General features: G+C 30.9%; 1 protein-coding gene across 7 annotated transcripts; it reads right to left on the bottom strand.

Moving 5' to 3' along the window:
- Positions 1–296: 296 nt before the first annotated feature.
- Pde11 (Phosphodiesterase 11) lies at positions 297–20,407 on the bottom strand. Of its 7 annotated transcripts, XM_035080096.1 has the most exons (18): positions 19,841–20,407; positions 19,255–19,723; positions 18,568–18,769; positions 12,589–12,678; positions 6,661–6,964; positions 6,049–6,439; positions 5,156–5,533; positions 4,407–4,655; positions 4,201–4,311; positions 4,032–4,129; positions 3,734–3,797; positions 3,225–3,460; positions 3,059–3,158; positions 2,422–2,676; positions 2,218–2,327; positions 1,735–2,140; positions 1,468–1,551; positions 297–1,363 (listed from the first exon to the last, which is right to left on the bottom strand). In XM_035080096.1, exons 5-18 carry the CDS (start codon positions 6,930–6,932, stop codon positions 1,178–1,180), a joined length of 2,940 nt encoding a protein of 979 aa, XP_034935987.1. In that variant the 5' UTR covers positions 6,933–6,964; positions 12,589–12,678; positions 18,568–18,769; positions 19,255–19,723; positions 19,841–20,407; the 3' UTR covers positions 297–1,177. The 7 variants fall into 7 exon arrangements, with proteins under 7 accessions (XP_034935987.1, XP_034935985.1, XP_034935988.1 ...); XM_035080094.1 differs by lacking the exon at positions 18,568–18,769; XM_035080097.1 differs by lacking the exons at positions 12,589–12,678; positions 18,568–18,769.
- Between the last annotated feature and the right edge of the window lie 225 nt (positions 20,408–20,632).

The following is a 20,632-nucleotide window of genomic DNA, read 5'->3' as shown; positions in this document are numbered from 1 at the left end:
ATTCTTGTCTTTTTAGAGATATAAATTATCTTTTCCTTGAAAAATATAAAATAGGTCCCATGAGAAGTTCTTCCTTTATCGAATGAACTTTATTAGAAGCAATGATAAGCTCGATGGGGGGCTTTGGACTTGAAATCGATATTACAGCGGTTATTTATTATTATACCGCATATTTCCTCACCAATCAGTCTTTATTCGATACACGTGATCATCATAATCATCACGTTGCGTTTTCATGCTTCATATTTATGACAAGCTCGTTAATCGACACATAGAACACTTGTGGAAACAAAGAGTTAATGATCAATTAATCTATTTCATATAGGAATTGTGTACATTAGTTAAAAAATATTTACTTAATTCACGCATTAGATAAACTCCCTTTTGCATTTATCATCACATATTATTCCACGTATTTGTAATATATTGGATCAGTCCATAAATAAAATCTTCTGTAGACTCAAATTATTTCTCATCAAAACTTTCATGTTATTACAATCTACTACTAAACTAATCCAACGAAATACAATATTAATTATTACTAAAGTAATCATTTCTTTTATCAACAAAATCAGTTTAAATAAGTTAATATTACATTTAACAATAACTATAGATCGATCCAATATTACAATAATCCTTGCATTATATATATATATGATATAATTCTTATTTACTTTAATAGTTTTTTTTATTAGTGTGTGACTATCAAGTGAATATTGTGTACTTTTTTCTCCATTGACTTATGATTTGGTACGTGAAAAAAATGAATAAAATGTGTATGTATATATATAATATATATTCATATATATTATACTTTGGTATAAAATAAAAATCAAGTTAAAACAAATGCGCCGGAGACGCTTTCAATAAATTCGTCTTTGGCACGTGCGGCTGATACGTTTCTCTCTATGATACTGTCAATATAATAAATACATTCCAAATAGATAAAACAAGCGGATAAATTTAACGAATATAATTGCGTTTCCCCGCCTATCCTGTGAATTTTCACGCCATTGCCGTCTCCAATGCCACTTTTATATAAAAGTCAAACAACCGTGTAAATGCAATCAGGTACAGCGGTAGCATTCTGATAAATCGATGTGTTATCTTGTTTGTTTGTTTTTCAAAGGCTCGAAGGATTTTTGGGGAATACTCAATGGTAGTAAGCGATCATAATTTAATCATCGACACATCGTTCAGATTCATCCTCTTTATCCGCTTTTCCTGTTGACGTTAACGTCCTATCGTGGTTTGTACAATTCCCTAAAGTGCACGTGCTTTGAGCAATCTCCAACCATCGTTGTTTGTTTTCTCTCACACCTTTTACTAGTGGCTCCAACTTGTCCGAAAGCATTGCAAATGCCTGAAAATTAAATTAATGTTATTACTTTTATGTTCTATTTACTGAAGATGTAGATGTGAATCACGACTAAATTGAAAGAAATTTTATTAAGGTTATTTACGTACCTCGTAAATAGGAAGACATATGGAATCGATAAAACCAACTTGCATCACTGGTAACTGATCCTCTTTCTCGCGATTCATGATATCCTAAAAGTTTAAAGTATTAGGTGTTATATAGAACAATTATTAATAAATAAATGAAATTATACAAGTTCGAATAATAATCTAACTTATTTGTAAATAAAAATAAATTAAGTGAACAATAATGATTAAAACTTCTTCTGAAAGTTATAAGATTATAAAATATTAATTAGTTTTCAAATTACTTACTATCGGAGTTATGTTAAGTGTTCGTCTTTCAATATCACCCTGTTCGAAGAATTCACTGCTGACTAGTTCCGCGACACGTTTCTCTATTTCCCAAGGCTTTGTAATTGCTGCCAGGTCACAGACGGTCATCAACATCCCACGTAGAAGTTCACGGTGTTCGCTAAAAGCCCAGTTATATGTACGATTACGAGCAATTGCAAGGAAAGCACCTCGTTTTCTAAAGTAAACTGCTAAATCAGTAGATAGAATAGCGTCCTCTAGTACTTTAACAACTCGTGAATACTCTTCGGGTGAAAGATTTGAGAGAATTTGATTCCCCTGACTGCTCAGTATCATTAAACATTGATCAAAGTGATGATGCTCCATTGTCGAGGTAGAATAAAGTTGTGCAAGAGGTGAAGAAGCTCTGTATATTCATTAAAAGACATGAATAAGTGTGGAAAAAAGCAGAATAAAATTTTTGTCAATTTATTTCAGTCATACTTAATCTGAAATGAATTATTTGTGCCTCTGTGGTCAAGGTCATGGCACAGACAAGCGATGATGAGTGCCAGGCACTCGATTTCTCCGAATATTTTCCACCATTGAGTAGCCTGCAAGATACAAAAAAAATTTTAAAGGTTACGCGGTCGTTAATCTCAAGAACTTTCACACTAATTCTTGGTTACAGTAAAAATGTTTACTTACCGTCAATATGGCAAACATCATCTGAGCTACATTGAATGCATGTCGCCAATTATGATAAGTTACATTACGATAATTTTTCTTGACACTAAGTAACCACCGACACAATACATCATAGTCAATGTGGAATCGCTCAACAAAGTCTAGGTCGAGAAACATTCGAAGGCAAGCCGTGAGAGTCTCGTCGTCCTCCATTCGTATGTCATCGAACTTGAAATCGTGGAGGTGAAAGTGTGCTGCAGATGGTACCCTTAAGCTCTGTAGGATCAAGTATCATCAAAAAATGGTTAGCTCAGATCATCAGCTTGAATGAATTTTAATTTAATTAAAGTTTTCTAAAGATAAAAGATACAAAAAATTACTTGACAGAATTAGAGAATGTATGAAATAAAAAATTTTCATTTACACTCAGTGGTTAACCATTTTTAAGAATAGATATCGATTATTATTATCATCTAAATATCACAAAGTACATGCATGATTGAAGTAAAAAAAAACTACCTTTTTATTTATACCCAGTAAAAACGTTAAAAGAAAAAAAAATATATATATACCGTATTATTGGGTTTTAGTTTACAACATTTTAGATAAAAAATATTTGTGAACCAATTGAAATTTAAATGAAAGGTAAAAAACAAACCCTTAATTTTTGAGCATCTTCAAGAGAAGCAGACGCATGGTAACTCAATACTTCGAGCGTGACGCTTTGTTTAGCCATCGCAATAACTGCTCTCTCATACCTATAAAAAGAAGAATAGTATTAAAAGCTCAATAATTCTCATGACGTAAAGGCTACAGCTACTTACATGTGCGTATTATGAATTCCCATTCCGCAGAAAATAGCAAAAGCCTCCACAAAATTCTCATCATTTTTCGTGAAGACCAGATCATCAAATTTATTAACCAGTTGAATGACACCAATTATCTGACCTGAAGAATTCTTGATCGGCATGCAAAGAATGGTCTTGTGACGGAATCCAGTGCCATCGTCGACGGATGGATCGAATCGTGGATCTTCGTATGCATTTGGGATGTTGACCGTCTGTACAAATGCAAAAAATTGATAAAATTGTTGGAGATATTTATTATGATGATGCTGATGACTCTACAGGCTTTCACAATTATCAATGGAACGTTGTCCATTCGTGAGCAGCTCATATTATTATTATTATTTTTTTTTTTTTTTAAAACTTTATCATTACTTTTTCTCACTAATTATTATGACGTACACTCTAAGTGATTCACACACTTAGTGGACGAAGAAAAAAAAAAAAATGAACATATACAACGATTGTCGGTAGGAGGTGAAACTTACCTCGCCCGTCGTCGCGACATAGCCAGTGATGCCTACGTTTATGGGGAATCTGCTCTCGAATGGGCTGCAACGTAAAGAGACCAGTCGGCAGCGATTCGTTAAATCCGAAATTATTTATTTGCTTCTTCATTTTTTAAATTTTTATTTCATTCTCATTTTCATTTTATTAATACATCTATTTTGCAATTCATTGTTCTCAAGAAGCAAACTTTTTTTTATTGATTTTTTTACTGCTGTCGCGTTGCATAATAATTGTAATTGCGCGATTGCTCATAAGAAAATACCATTTGACAATCACCTAATTCGAGAATCCGTATCCTCGCCAGCGAGATCATTGGCCTCGAAGTCGAACACGCGTGAGAAGCTGCCTTTCGATGCTTTGTGTACTAAAAGTACCTGAAAAAATATATATTAGCCACTTTAATGCTCAAACACTATCTCATCTAATGAATCATAATAAAAATTACCTGGACTCGTTGGCACTGGATAAGTGACTGTGTGTGTGTTAAAATTCTAAATACCATATGTTCAATTGTGCTTTGCTCTTCAAAGATCATTCTAGCTAAGTCTAAGAGCACCTGGATAAAATAATAAAAATACACAATCAATTAATTTTAACACAACCTCTGAACCAAGTTTTTTTATTTACTTGAACTCAACTATGAACTCTTACCTGGTTTCTCTTGACCTCCAATTGACTTTTTTCATATAGCTGTGCATTCCTTAAACCAATTCCACAAAATTGTAGATAACTAGCAAATATTTTTTCATCTTGGGCAGTAAATTGTGCTTCACCACCAAGCTTATTGATAACTTGAGCGACGCCTATTACGTCACCGCTACAATCTTTTATCGGCATACATAAAAGAGCTCTCGTTCTGTAGCCAGTGAGTGCATCAATTTCACGATTAAATCTTGTATCCTATTGATTGAAAAAATGTTATACTTGACCATCATCAAATATCTAAAATATATTTGGTATAATAAAAACATTCAAATTACTATAAAGCTTCATATCTTTAATAATAAAAAAAAATTTTTTTTCATTAGAATGAAATAAAACAATAAATGTAAATAATAATTATTCTGTTTGTTTCATTATATTATTTTTAGTATGCTTACTAAGATGATAATCATTTGAAAAAAAAAAATTCAATTAAAAATTGCTCATTGGTGCGTGTGCTCGATGACAATTTTCCAATTAAAAATAATAAATATCAATATTTCCTATGATGTCTTGTTTTGAATAAATTATTAAAATATGATGAAATATGGATGAAAAAAAAAGTTTTCAATAAGATATGTAATTTAAGTAATCGATTTAAAAAATGTCATAATTAAATATAATTAGCTGGTTAATCATACTTCATTAGAAACAAGTTTTTCATGTAAAATGACTAGTGAAAAAATAAAAATAAAAACCTTGTATGCATCAGGAATATTAACTGGTTCTCCACTTTCTGCTACATATCCAACGATTCCTGTACCCCACGGGATTTTAATTTCATCTTTTTTCTCCATTTCTACAAGTGTTGATCTAGAGCAAACATCAAAAAGCTTTGACACAAGACACCTGCTTCTTGAGTACGGTGGATTATATGAATGGTCATTCTGTGTTGATTCAGTTGTTCGTCTATTGCATTCCGTGTTGCCAGTCCGTCGAGCCTTGTTTCCAGAACACACTCGTTCGCCCTGGACCAGAAACAGCGATCCACGATCAGCATGCAACAGCATGCTAACGTTTTGTAGTATTTTATGACACAAGGATCGTACATCGAGTTCATTGCAGATGTCCTTGACCTACAAAAATCATTTATTAATTTTATTTCTTCTTTAATCTTTTTAAATTATAATACTTTGAATTTAAAAGCAACATTATTTTATTTATTGAATTTATATATATATACATTTATGTATCAATTTTTCATGCACTCCTTTATTGATATTACAACTTGAAACATATGAAATAAAAGTTTTAGTATCACCCTTATCTGCTTTTAAAAGTTTAAAATGATTTTACTCAAAACACGATTTTTCAAGCAGGTGCAGCTGATTTCTTGAAAAAGTAATAAAGATATCGACTTTCAATATACTCAGCACGTACAAGAAACATATCTCTTTCTTACGTAAAACAAAATAAAAGAAAATTTTTTATTAGTTTCTATTATTATGGGAGGAAAGAAAACTAATTCTAATAATAATGAGTATTTAATCATTTTATAAATTTCGCAAATGTTAAGAAAAATGACTGATACTAATTTAACTTGATTTAAAAGAAAAAAAGCAAAAATTGCTTCATACAACACTTTTATTACCAATTCAAAGATAAGATCTCTTTCATCAAGCTGCCTGAGCTCATTTCGTGATCTTCTTTGTGGTCTGGATGAATTGCTCGAACCGACCTGTTGTCCACCACCTGGTTGGCCTGAATCCTCAGGAGAGATACTCAGAAAAGTTGGTGTTCCATCAATGGTATTAACTATTGGCTTAAGTAATCCACCTCGCTCAAATTCATGAGCTGATATTTTACGAACAGGCGTTGTAGCACCAGATCCACCGCCTGGTGATGTCACGGAGCCACTGTTGCAAGTATTTGAATTTCCTGAATTGTGGTTCTGGCTCATGTCCATCATACAACTTGTTGAAGATGAAGTTGGTGTTGCGTGCATTACTAGCCACGCGTCTACAGTCTGCCTCGTCACTTTTCTGCGCAACAAAGTGTGCAGGATTAATTTATGGATTTGCATGAGTATGGCAATTGAGACGGGAAGCGATGTAACGTTAAAGTTCTAGCGAAACTGATGATGGCTGCAGACTATAACGCAGGAAGTCGAAACTTGAAGTTAAGATTGACGTGTTGCGTCACGACTCATCTATCAGTACTCATTTTTTAGCATCTCATCGCCGTTTATGTTTTTTTGTAATACCTTAGAAAATAATCATAAACGAAATCCGGATGTTCATCAAGCCAGGCCTCCATGTTTGCGTACTCCGGATTGTATTCAGTGGTTGATGAAGAACTGGAGACACCTGAGGATGATTCTGATGACCTACTTGATGATCCATTGGTAGAATTTCCATGAGATTTCTGATGCTGTTGCTGAAGTTGATCGTCTAGTGTATTACTCTCGCCCACCATTACGCCACTCGGTATACTTTGTACACCCTGAACACACGGTGCTGCAGTTTCTGCCGTCATCCTCGGCTCTCCAATGCTCCGTAAATATAGTCCTAAACAAAAATTATTTTTTTATATTCAAATTAAATTATTTTAACAATCTTTTCTTCCAATAAAATACTTTTTTAATTATAAAAAAAAAAAAAAAAACAACTATTTATTATTGAGAAGCAAAAATTATTAAAAAGGTTACTGAATTAAAATGACTTATCAAATTCTCTAATCTTAAATAAATATACAATTGTTCTGAAAAGATGTTTCTTTGCGTCATAGCTTTAGTTATACAAATAAAAATTAATAGTAATCATGAATATACTTAATTATAAATATTGTTATCATAAAAGAATAAAACTGAAAAATGAAATTAATTCATAAAAATCATATTCTTATTTAGAAAAAGTTCCACGCGTGCTACTTATTTTCAGATATCAACCATTATATATTTAACAGGACGTAACACATATTTTTATTTTAATATTTATTTAATGTATATTTAATTATCATTTCTTATAAGTCATTGGTTACATACTCATTTTCAAGAGTATTTTAAATAATTTCCAACCTAACAATATGTCGGAAGTTGAACAGCAATTGCGCATTTTCGAATAGACCACAGCATGAGTGACTGTGGTTTATAATATTTGCTTTTGTAATCCAACTTCTCCAGATGGCTGGTCGTATATTTAAACAATTTATTCGCGGCGTCAGCAAATATTTTCCACATTTTTTTCAATATAAAATTGCCAGCAATTCATTTCATCAGCAAAAAAATTAAAAAATGGAATTAATTATCTCTCAATATGTACATGAGTTTGTGTTTCATGTTTAGTCAAATAGAGGATCTCCGATAAGTCTGATCAACGGATGTCTTACGTAATCACTGGTCCATTCTAGGCACGGTGACCAGACGATTAACGAGTTAACTAACCGAGTGTTGAGTTTTTCCCGTCTCAAACGCAAGAGAAGATGCAACATCCACGTGATCAAAACTCTGTCTCCTTACTCTAACTACTCTTGTACTCTCTCACATCCCGGATGTAATAAAGTGTCTATCCAAAACGGACATATTAAATTCCACTATCTTTTACATATAATTTCATTATGGTCATAAAGAGGCGTAAATAATTTCACTGGTGGTCCTTTCTTTTATGTTTATGACTCTGGCTCACCTCTGCTTGTAATTAGAACATCCTCGTGGCATTAAAATAAAACAAAAAAGTTGAAAAGAAAAAAAAAATAAAAATGTAAGATAAGAACTGTCGAGACAGTAAAATACATTTACGTCCATAGAACCTTTGTTGCGTTTCAGTTTACACATCAAGGCTCGGATAACCGTGCAAAACTCACAACAACATTGCAAATGGAAAATACCGGTACATAAAACTCCTTACTTCACTTTTATATTTTATTATTATTATTATTACTATTATTATTAGAATTATTAGCATGAAATTATTCATTTCTCATTACCAACTTTTAACAAATGATCAACTTTTTTATTTATTTAAATAACCAGTTATTCACTTAAACTATTCTCACCTTTATTTATTATTTTAACATAAAGTGAAATTTTCATTACTATATTTTTATAAAAACTTTTTTAATTATATCATAATATTACTTTTTTTTTGTCAGTCTTAATTAACTAAAATAAACTAATTAAATTTACTAAATAATTTATTTATAAAATTAATAAAAAGAAAGAAAATTATATTAATTTTTTTTTTTTGTTAAATTTCAAATTACACACTTTAGAATAAGTTATTTAAAATTTAATTAACATTAAATAATTATTTCAACTATTTTTCTAAATATATATAACAATACTGCTGATTAAATATGATTGTACATGTTATTAAACCTCCAATTTGATACTAAAGCCATTAAAGTACGAATGATTTATCGATGCCACTATAATCCAATTAATACTGAAAAATAACAATAAGATTGATAACAACGAGAATTAATAAACTATTGAACATTAAAATTTAAAATGTTATATTAATTACATTGCTTATCTCATAAAAGAATGAAATGAGAAAAAAATGGAATTTAATTATCTAAAGTATAACTAAATTCAATCAAATGATCCTTCAAGTTGTTTGCTCTAAAACAAATCTCAACATCATATCTGAATATTAAATATATCCACAGTCTTTAAAAGAGAGAAGAAGAAAAAAAAAGAAGAATTCGTTAAAGGCTTGCACCGCGTGTATCAACATGACACTCGCGTATTCCTTCAGCAAACTCTTCTCCACATAAAGTTTCTTTACATGAAGACAAGCAACTCGACTTTGGGATGTAATAACATCGCATGTTTCACGAAGGAATTCAACGTAGTAGGCTTTGGATTAAAACATTCCGTATATCAAATGATGTATGTTTGACGCACGTGGAATCTGCGGATGTGCATATGCACATTCATCAACATGTGTTACTCCAAAAGAGCCGGAGAAAAATAAGATAATAATAATCACCGGAAGACCTACAAATTTGTTCATCATTAGCTTAGAATGCTAACTATTGGCTCAGGATTTTAATCAGCTATCCAAAAGTAATATATGCAAATAAAAGTGGATATTAGACTGATAATTCTAAAGTACGTAGACGTAGAAAAAGTATTTTACCGTTATCACATGATGGTTTAAACTGAATTGACGTAGTTGAATGACGTCTGCTATGCCATTGACGAAAACAATAGTTGAAAAAATGGAGGCAAAAAAAAATTAATACGTAAGTTATAAATAATGAATAGTTGCAAAAAAGATGTTAAGATCGAATGACTGTCAAAACAGGTCAGTACACGTCTCGTTTGATCACCAAGTAATGCAACTGGTCTTCGTTTGAAGTTTAGAAAGCGCCAGCCAGGTCAGTGATGGCGTTTGTATCCGCGCACACGTCCAATTGCAACCGTAACAGCGTCTCTTGCTATCCTATACCCGACCGAGAACATATACAGACCCAGTATTGCTCTAAGGCAAGCACGTTGAAAATAATAATACCACAGGCACTCGTTCGAGTCACTAAGAGAACCCACTAGCAACGTCAAACGTAGGCAAACGACGTCACCAAGCATTCAGTCGTTGCCAAACTACTGTACACTCAAATATTCTGATCAAATGAGTACCAGAGCCACTTGCTCACTCAAACTTTGGCATAACATTCTATCCTAAGCCACAAGTTCATCATTAGCTACTCAAATTTTACACTAATTGACTTTCAACTTGGCTCATATTTACTTTCATTTAATTCTATGTCATTAAAACCTTTCAAAAAAAAACTCCAACTCTTCTAGATATTAAAACTTATTCATTACATCAATTATTTTACACAACTAATCATTTTCAATTAATCGTCTATCAAAGTAATTTTACATTCATAAATATAATCATAATAATAATTATCAAAGAGCAGTGAAATTTTCATGTCAATAAATTTAATAAGTACTAATGCAGATATGATTGAAAATTGATATCAAAAAATGGTTGCAAAAGCAAAATATTGATTTTATATACCAATTTACTGCCTAAGGCTGAAAAACTATTTCAATTCAATTTATAATTCATTTAAACATATTGATTTGTATATTTGATTTATTTTTATATATTATCAATTTTATTCTTTTTCTTATATACCACAATCTCAAAAAAAAAAAAATATTCTTTATTTTAATAATTATTATTAAACGTAATATTTTCACATGAATCATTAAATAAATAAACTTATTAATTGATTTAAAAGAAATATAACTCTTACTTAGATTCCAGAATCTTTGCCAAACCACACCACTATACCACGTCATAGTTCCTGATCAAATGTTGGTTAAAGCCTTTGTGATAAAGCTTGAACATTAGATTTCCATCAGGATTAATTATTAGTTTCTAGTTTACAAAGACATTTGCCATTCACAGTGATGAATCAAGCAATTATTAAATATTTACCTAGAGCAATGCTTTGAAGACTATACACCACTAAATTTGACCTGGGATAACTGTTTGCACCTTTTACCTTTAGTTGAATGATTGATGACTTGCAGGCAAAGACTTTTATAGCCATAAGTTCCTATTAATGAGTTAATATTCTTCAGGGGGAAATAGACATTACGTATAACATTCATCATGGGTAATACTAACAATTAGATAATGAAAAGCCATACAATCCTAAAGGTCAATACGCATATACTCTGACCAGAACGAATGGCTCAGTTGGATTAAGCCGCGAGAGCAGACAAATTGACCCTGGAAGACAAAGGCCAATTGGGGCCAGTGCGTATCTACTTGAGTAATTATCCATTAGGAGCAAAACATCCGCATGCTCTTGGAACTTCCTCTTAACTACTTGGATTAATCTTGTCTTTTTAACAAAAATATCTAACACTATTAGTAAGGGGGAATTCTTTGATAATTATCAAGGACAACAGCTGGGTAATCCCAAGAACACAAAAATCATAGATTCAATTATTAATCTTCAAGTTTGAACTGATTCTTATCAATGTTTCATGAGAGAAAAATTATTCCACATGGATTTGTTCAAGATTTTATAAAAATGAATATGTATTTTATAAGATAAGTCTAGTTTTACATGCATTTTTTTTTATTATTATCATTTTAATGAAGATTATGAGAACATAGTACTTGATGAAGGAATAAAAAATTTAACTCAATTTAAAATTATAAGATGAAGATGATTTAAATTAAAAAATTAAATGAAGTAAATTTGATGATCTAAACTATTTATCAAATTAAAAATTATCTGATTAAACCCAGTTCTCTGTTCATGAAATATTCCATCAACATTGATTTATTTACAATTCTTGCACAAACTTGGAAACAGATTAGATCATAAATTATTAACAGTTATATAATAAAACAACCAATTTATGAGTCTATAATGAAGATAATTTTCGCTGTAAAGGCGTCTGCAGAACAATTATGAAGTTACGACAAGTATCTAGATATCGAAGAGATGATAATTAATTCAAATATCTTCTCCACTCACACCAAATGATAAAGTCTACAAAAAGGTGAACTAATAATTTGAAAATAAAGATGTTTAAATGAAATGATGACTTACCCAAAGTTCATTTGGTGCACGAGATATTGGCAAGGAGTTTCTTACCAATTCAATTACGATGATAACTTTGTTAAATGAATCAACGTGAATGATTGAATTTGAAGCAGTTTAAAACTGAGCAAAATTAGTCACAACTTTAGAATGTTTTATCTTGAAGCTTATTCGTGAATCCGAACATAATCTGAGTAAGATAAAAGCTTTCTCTTGGACGGTATTTTTTAAGTAAAATCGTGAGTTATATTTGAGTACATATTTGCTGAGCTCGGGGTCAAGATAGCTGAAGGATGTAGACTGTGGAAAAGAATAAGAAAGATGAGTAGCTAGAGGAGAATGAAATTAAGTGGAATGGTTGCTCTTAAGTTAACCTAGAGAGCACAAGGGCCAATTACAAGTGATCTGAGGGATTATCAGCACACATAACACTTGTGCCCACATATGTGTAATCGTGCGCACGAGTTGCCTGTCACTTATGTATCGTCAATGCAGGGCCCGCACGTGCGAACATACTACTGTCGGTCTGATTCGAATTCACGAGTTGGTGTCAAAGAAATTGGTAAACCTACACGCATCCAACGTGTTGATTGAGCGCGTGATTATCACTCACCTGGCTTTCTGCGCGAGCTCCAGAGTACAGGAGGATGCGCGGAGGCGGGGTTACCAGCCGAGGCAGCCAGCTTGGCTGAGTTCCGCGAACCTGCAATTAATTCATAGATCATTTGTTGTATCAGTAATCTTGAGACAGAGATGATTACACTTAAATTACCTACTCAACTAATTTGATAAACACGCCATGTATTGAACTAACATTTCATTTAATTAATAAATAATAAATAATCCTTATGACCTTTACTTATTGAAGTTAAATTATGTTTACATTTGCATTCTATAAAATTGTGAATTATGAGTTAACTTAATTGTTGAGTAAATATCTGTGTTTTAAACGATAATCGATGATTCATAATTATAACACCTACATACAATGATAAAGGAAATGTTTAAAAGTACCGACTCTGTTGAATAAATACTTTAAAAGATATTTGTTTAATTAAATGCTTCCTTTATTTTAAAGAAACTTTTTCATTTTTTCCATTGAATTTGATTAGTGGTTTAATCAATTTAAACAGGAAAAAAATTTTATGCTAAAATTCAAACATTTCTTTTCATCAAATTACAAGTAATTGAAGTTTCAATTATACATAGAAAAAAAAAATTCTTATACTTTTTAGTATAAAAATTTAGGTAAAAAATAATATATCTCATAGTACTTGGGGACCATAGGAAGCTGTCGTGAAATCTACTGTAAAATAGTGTAAAAAGTACCACATCCAATTGTAATTTTTACTATACATTTTGCAAAATTTCTAATAGTCTTTTCATAATTTTTTTGTTCAAAAATTTGATTGGAAATACGAAAAAATGGAAATAACATTGAAATGAAATATTATTGAAAGAAATTGAGATAAAGAATGAAACCAGTTCTTCACCCTTAACTGGGCACGTGGGGTGGTTCATCACCCCAGTCTAATTAATGCTATAGTTTAAACGAAAATGATGATTGAAAACCCGTGGAACTAAATTAGATCGCTTTGAAAACGGTTAGCTTGAAGGTACTCAAGACGGTAGCAGGTAAAAAAATTTTTCGTCATACCCGTGCGGAAAGTTGACTTTTCCATTGGAGAGAAGTTTAACTTTCCACACAGGTATGACAAAATAGTACATTTCCCACCTAGGGAGGAAAAGTAGATTAGCTTAAACCACGTGTAAAATTACGTAATTGTAAACACGTGGTTTAAGCTAGTCTAGTTTTCCTCCCTAGGGCTGAATATAATTTTTTGTCATACCTGTGTAGAAAGTTCAACTCCTCTCCAATGGAAAAGTGAACTTTCTACGCGGGTATGACGAAAAATACAGTAACATTTATGTATTTTTTTAAATAAAATTTTGTAATACTTATGAAATAATAAAGTAATTTTTAATGAAATCTTGATTTCTATTATCACTTATTGGTAAATGCTATATTTAAAATTCAAATTGTTACTTTTTGCCCTAAACTAAATCTTCTAATTTGCTAAAATATTCAATGAATCTTTCAAGGTTAAATTTAAACAGATCTGACTACTGATGAACATGAATTTCTTACGTGAATAAACAAATGAATTACAATTGATCTTGCTTTATAAAAGAAAAATAATAATTATTATAATCACAATTAAATAAACTGTTAAAGAAAATTAGATAAATGGAATATATTTTTACCTTTTAATAAATTGGAAAAAAACATAATTTATTGAAAACTTATGTATGTTTTTTCAAGTGTTTTTTAATTTTTTCGCATCCGATGATATAAAACCAGCCGCAAATCCTATATATTATTCATCATACTGATAACAATAAAACCGAGGAAGTTTTTTTCCTGTTTTGTTTTTTGGTGGTTGATAACCGTTTTTTTTCCAACTTCCTTTTGCAAGTTTTTTTATACGGTTACAAGTAAAGTATATGATGAAAGGAAAATAATTGAAAAAATCTATATTTATTCGAGCAATAAATATGGAAAATTCAAAAGCACTCGTTTTTATTCCACAAGATCTGTATTTGATTTGAAGAATGAAATATTTCAAATCTAAACAAAAAGAAAAAAAAGAAGATAAATAGAGAAATGTAAACTTGAATAGAATTGTCATAAATTCAATTACAAATAATTTATTTACAACAGCAGAAACAAAAAATTTAAAACAAGTACATTCAACATATTATTATTCAGAACAATAGGTATATCAAGTTTACATTATGATGAATAGGTGATTTAATAAAGAAGTACACAATTCGTCATAATCATCAAACAGTATCAAATTCTTGAAAATAATAGAAGACAATTGATAGCACTTTAGTGTAAGGATAAATGCAGCTCATCAATTCTATTATCAGGTAAGACAAATGATTAAAATAGTAATACCCAAGTATAAATAAAATAAAATAGAATAAAAGTAGAAATATAATAATAATAATAATAATAATAATTGAAGATAAAAGAGGTTGACTCCCACGCTGTGGAGAATAAATAGTTTTTTATGAGTTTTGTAGGTGGACTAAAGAAGTTGGGTTGAATTTAAATTGGAAATGGAATAGAAGATATATAAGAGAAGAAAGATTCTACCGCTATTTACCGAAGAAAAGGTATAAGAAATTTAATACTCTCTCGATTCAAGAGATCGTATCTCAATCGACAACACTAGACATTACGTAAGACAATACCAATTTATCGTACTTTAACAAACTGAAAGCAAGCATTCTATTTCCACGTCAGTTATACCCTCGAATTTTGGTGAGTTATTTAAAAATTTATTGCAAGACATTTTGTTACCAAGGTTGCTTGGAAACAACTTCTTTAAACATGAACATTACATTCACCTGCGTGTATATACATACATGTGGGTAAGAATAAAATAAATTATCAAACATCAACATACATGGGGAATAAATTATTTCTTATTGATGGACGTTGAAGAAAAACAGTGAGGGAATCTTTCTCGCCCGTTAGGTCTTGGCGCCGGTTTAGCAGAGAGACCGACAACTCTCAAGCCGAGTTGAGCGCTTGACTTCCATTTACATTCCTAGTTGATCGTGGCACGTTTTAGTATCTATACGTATTGCGCATTATATTACTTGTACGTGTCTTTTACGTCGTCATCGCCGAAAAATTCCCCGGTGAAAACAGGGCCGGACCTATTCTTATCATATTCCCCTACTCTATCAACCGAATCACAATAAAAATATAAAAAATGCATTCAAGACATCACGCACGTTTCGCGTTTATGCATAGACAATGGAACCATAATTACAAACCAGACTCGACAAGTTTTATTTCAAACCAAAACAATCTATTCTATATTTTATATTTCATTAATATTTCATATATTTTTATAATAAATATCTTCTATTTTATATTTACAAAAGGACACTTTTTTTCACTTTTAAACTTTAATTTTTCCCTTCTCTTTTTAATAATTTAATCAATTTTTTCCAATTAAAAATGCATCTTGATTTATTTATAATAAAAGTCTATTGTTTTATTCTGAGAAATTGATTATTAATTATTCATGCTATTAAAATGATATTAAAAAAGTATTATTCAGTAAAGTATTATTATTTTGATTAATGTTTAATCATTTTTGATATAAAATATTGATTATTTATATTTTATACAGCATTTTTATTTTATGTTTTTTTTTTCGTCATTTCTTTTGATTATTTAGAGCAATAAAAAAAATAACTAAAATAAATGAAATCCAGCTAACTGCTTTTTTTAGGGCAATTTTATTAAGAACTTTTATCAAATAATGCATTTTTATTTCTTCTTTTATGTGTATATATATATATATATATATAAATTCTTTTCTATACATAAATATCTCTATATATAATAAACTTTTTAACTTGATTTTATTCCTTTTTGATACTCCAATCAAGAGCTTTCAATTTATTTCGATACTTTTTCCTTCTCTGACTTGACATCCCCTGAGGAATGTAAGTTTCATTTTAACACGCGGTAAAATTCCCCCAACACTAATTTCCCCTTCCGAAAATACGTTTTTTCTTCATCACAAGCTCAGATTTCCTCACTTAAAATTCTCAGTTCGTAGAAAATAAGGAAGATGCTTTTTTTCTGTGAGGTTTATTTTTAACGATAATGTAAAATATATATTTTTCTTTCACTCTCAATTTCACTCACGTGTAATTGGATGAAAAGAAGAAACAATTAAATTAAAAATACAAGAGAGTTAAATATTTACTGAGAACCCTTAATTAAAAATAACTTAATGGTATTCGTGACAAAAAGTCGTATAGATAATAAAAATAAATGATTAATATTAAACAATTAATTTTTAAAATATCATTTAAAAACAATTAACTACCTAGGTCATAATATAACACTTATTTTCATCTTATTTTGATGCTAAAACTGTATTTTTTTAAATTTAACTCACAAAGGACAAATAGGACGAAAATTTTTTAATTTTATCTTAAATTCGTCCTAATTCTATTTTTCTCAGGCCTCAGCTTTATCCTACTTGTATTTCACATTTTTCTTGGTCTCAATCTAATTTTATTTGAGATTTTAATAAAAGCATTATTTTCCATAATTATTAATTTTATTTTAATTATCATTGGACTGCCCATTAGCATTATTATTATAAGCAATAACATCATATATATTATTAAAAAAAGGATGACTGTAATGGGAGTTATTATAATATTGACCATGTTCATATTTGAAAGAGCAATTTCATTTAATTCATTATTTATGAAGTTTAAATCAGCCTATTTTGTCTATCTCATAATTTTCACCTACTTCAAAAGGATAAAAATATGATAAATTTAATTAACACGTGAGAATCTAACGACAATTAAATTAAAAATTTATTAGTGAGAAGTAATTAGAATCAAATTCATTGTTATTATTAAAATAAAATTTACAATTAAAACAAAAAATCAAAGACAAAATAATAATTTTGGTTAGCAAAAAATATCAATTATTAATATTATAAACTCTCTCTTTTTATAAATTATTCGAAGAAATATAAAGATAAAATAATGCGTACAACAGCTTCAAGCCTTTGATCTTTTTTTAATTAAAACAAACAGTAATAAACTCTACAAGAAGAGAGAGAGAGAGAGAGTAAGAAGTTTATGATTATAAATTTTGAAGGAATTTATTTTTCAAATATTTAATAATAAATATAAATAAAAGTAAGGTTAATGGAAAGAGAATTAAATGGATTACCGAATAATAAAAAAGATTTATGCATTAAAATATATAAAGTCAATATTGTCAACTGTTTATGCAGATAATAGATATAAAATATTTGGATGGACTGATTAGAATAAAATTAAATTAAAAACTCCAAAAAATCTAATACAACATGTTTACTAGGGGAAAAATGTAAACTATACAAATAACTTTGTTGATAATCAGTCCTAGTATAGTAAACGAGAAAAAAAAATATAAACACATAAGTTTTTAAGAGTTTTATACTTGAAAATATATCTTATGATAGTAAAATACAATCATCCGAAGATTTATGACAATAATAATATGATATTAATGCGATTAAAAATTTAAAAAGACAATAAACGAAATCATAGACAAATTTTAAATATTTATCGAATAAGTTAAATAGAACAAGGTTGTTACAATTGATTTAATCACAGAAGCTTTCTGTGAAAAAAATTATCACAAATTTACTGAGCAAAAAAAAAAATTAAGGTAGATGTCAAACCATAATATAAATAAAAAAAGTAAAAAAAACTATCATCAGAGATCTACTGTCTAAAGATTACCTACTTGAAGACTTATATCTTGACAGATACAACGATAAATGTTTATAACGCGTAAAGTTTTTCGTTTTTTTCCCGCTTGATTTTTATCATGAATTAGAAGATAAACATTTACTTGTTATTTTGTCATAAAAATTTAAAGAAAATTACTATCTCCTTTGGAAGTTTGCCAAGATAGAACTAATGTACATTGAAGTATATGTGATATTTTTAAAAGCAAGAAGAAGGAAAAAAGAATAAAGTTTACCAACGATTACGTGCTAGTTGCACAGTCTGGATTTGACCAATATTTTTGCAGGCATGTTCGAATGGTTGGAAATGTGGTCTGTACTTAGTAAAGAGTTAGTATGATTGTGCGTGTATGCATACACGAAAATCCTGTGTCAAACACTCGACCAACATATCACCGGACTCGAAAACATCATCCAAAGACTGCAAAGTCGCAGAAGCTACCAAAGAGAGAGAAAAAAACTTTTAGATAAAGGCGCGTGGTTGGGGGCTCGGTTAAACGCCAGACGTTTATCAATTTTTCTTTTAATGGTCCTATGTATCAGAATATTCTGGCGTCTTGACAATGACGTATACGTGCTCAGCGTCAAACAGTCGAAAAAAAGGGCTGATGAGTGATGACAACGAAAAAGATCTTGTCTATATACTTCTCGAGGCCATCTAGATACAAATGAAGATTAAACAAATTAAAACAAAAAGCCTTTCTTCAGTACAATCACGTATATATTAGATTTTCACTTCTTCAATCAAATCAAAACCTGAATTATTTCAATATACCGTTAAATATTTGCCATCCGGGTAAACTTAGTGAATGAAGAGAATTAATGACAAGAAAAAGAAAGAATGTAAGCAAGGTAGGTGGGTTAATTGTCGATAATTCAACGTCGATATCTTAATAATACTTGAAAAAAATAATAAAACTTACTGGTCGCGGTAGGAACTTGAGGCGCTGCACCCGCAGCTGCTTCCCGCAATTCCAACTCGCTTTCGATCGCATCCGATTGCCTCGCTCGGGTGCGACGATCGATGTCTTCTCCTCGCTTTTTTCGCCGTCTTCTTTTTTATTTTTGTCTTATTATTATTTCCTTCGTCAACAATTCCTTTCTCTATCAATCGAAATTATCTCAAGATTCTCTGAAGATTGAGAGATACTTGTCTTTTAAGATCTCAGAGTCTCATGATTATGAAGAAAGCAGGAAGAAAAAAAGTCAGGCACCGGTTGAGCCGTTGGATGAATGCGCGTTACGCGATACTGAGCGATTTATCACAGCGCGTAGACGTTTTTCGTGGCAGAAGACAAGTGAGATGGAAGAATGGAAGAGATGGTATGGAAAGAGGAAGAGGAGGAGAGTGAGGGAATGAAGAGGGATCCGGAAGCACGTAATTCCAGGATGCTAAAACAGAAGCAACGCTCGTTTTATATACTGTCTACTTGTGACAATTATTATTATTGTTGTTATTATTATTATTATTATTATTATTATTACTATGATTATGATTATGATAATTACTTTTGCTGTATATACTTTTTTTCTTCGATAACGCAGCTGACAACAGAGAAAGAGAGCGAGTGAGCTAGCGACAATACGCCGCTCCTCCTCTCTTCCTCGACTCCACTTCTTTTTCACTGATACACAACACTCTCGAGTTCATATGGCACGAGCGTGTGTGACCTCGCGCGTGCGAATTCGCCAGTACCGAGGAATGCCGATCACATGCGAGCAGACACCGGCATCGGCCACCTGTCGCGGCAATACAAAGACACTTTGTAATCGTCTATTCAACTAAACACCGCGACAATTAATGACTGTCCCGTAATATTCATCCACAATTATGCTGCTTCATCGATGTGAGTATTGCTAATTCGCACCCAACTAATATTTCATCGGTTTACTGTTGAAAAATGCTTTGAATCTTCTTCTTCTTCTTGATTGTCAGAAAACTTTCGCCAACAACAACTATACCAACGCTCCTGACGCTGTTTATTTAAAAAATACTTGCGCTTCCAGGTATTCACGATACAGCGTGTTCACGTTACTCCGATACAGCTTGTTCAGCAATCGTGTAAGCTGCAGTACTGCCCCAAACAGAAGCGGTAACACGGATTCGCAGTGCGGCGCTGCCTCTGCTTGTGATAACTATAGGCCACCAATCTCCCACTCTTCTTCCTGATTGACTATCCCACTCGCTCTTTCATTTCAAAATGATTGAAGAGAGGGACCGAATCATGAGACTTTGAAGGAGAAAAAGGGGCTTGAAAACCAGACTGTACTACTTCCCCCCACTTTATGACCTCGTACGGC

Source organism: Chelonus insularis, unplaced genomic scaffold (assembly GCF_013357705.1).
Source record: "Chelonus insularis isolate UGA/USDA-ARS -01 unplaced genomic scaffold, ASM1335770v1 contig_264_pilon, whole genome shotgun sequence".
Taxonomy (NCBI): domain Eukaryota; kingdom Metazoa; phylum Arthropoda; class Insecta; order Hymenoptera; family Braconidae; genus Chelonus; species Chelonus insularis.
This window is presented reverse-complemented; position numbering and strand designations above follow the sequence as displayed.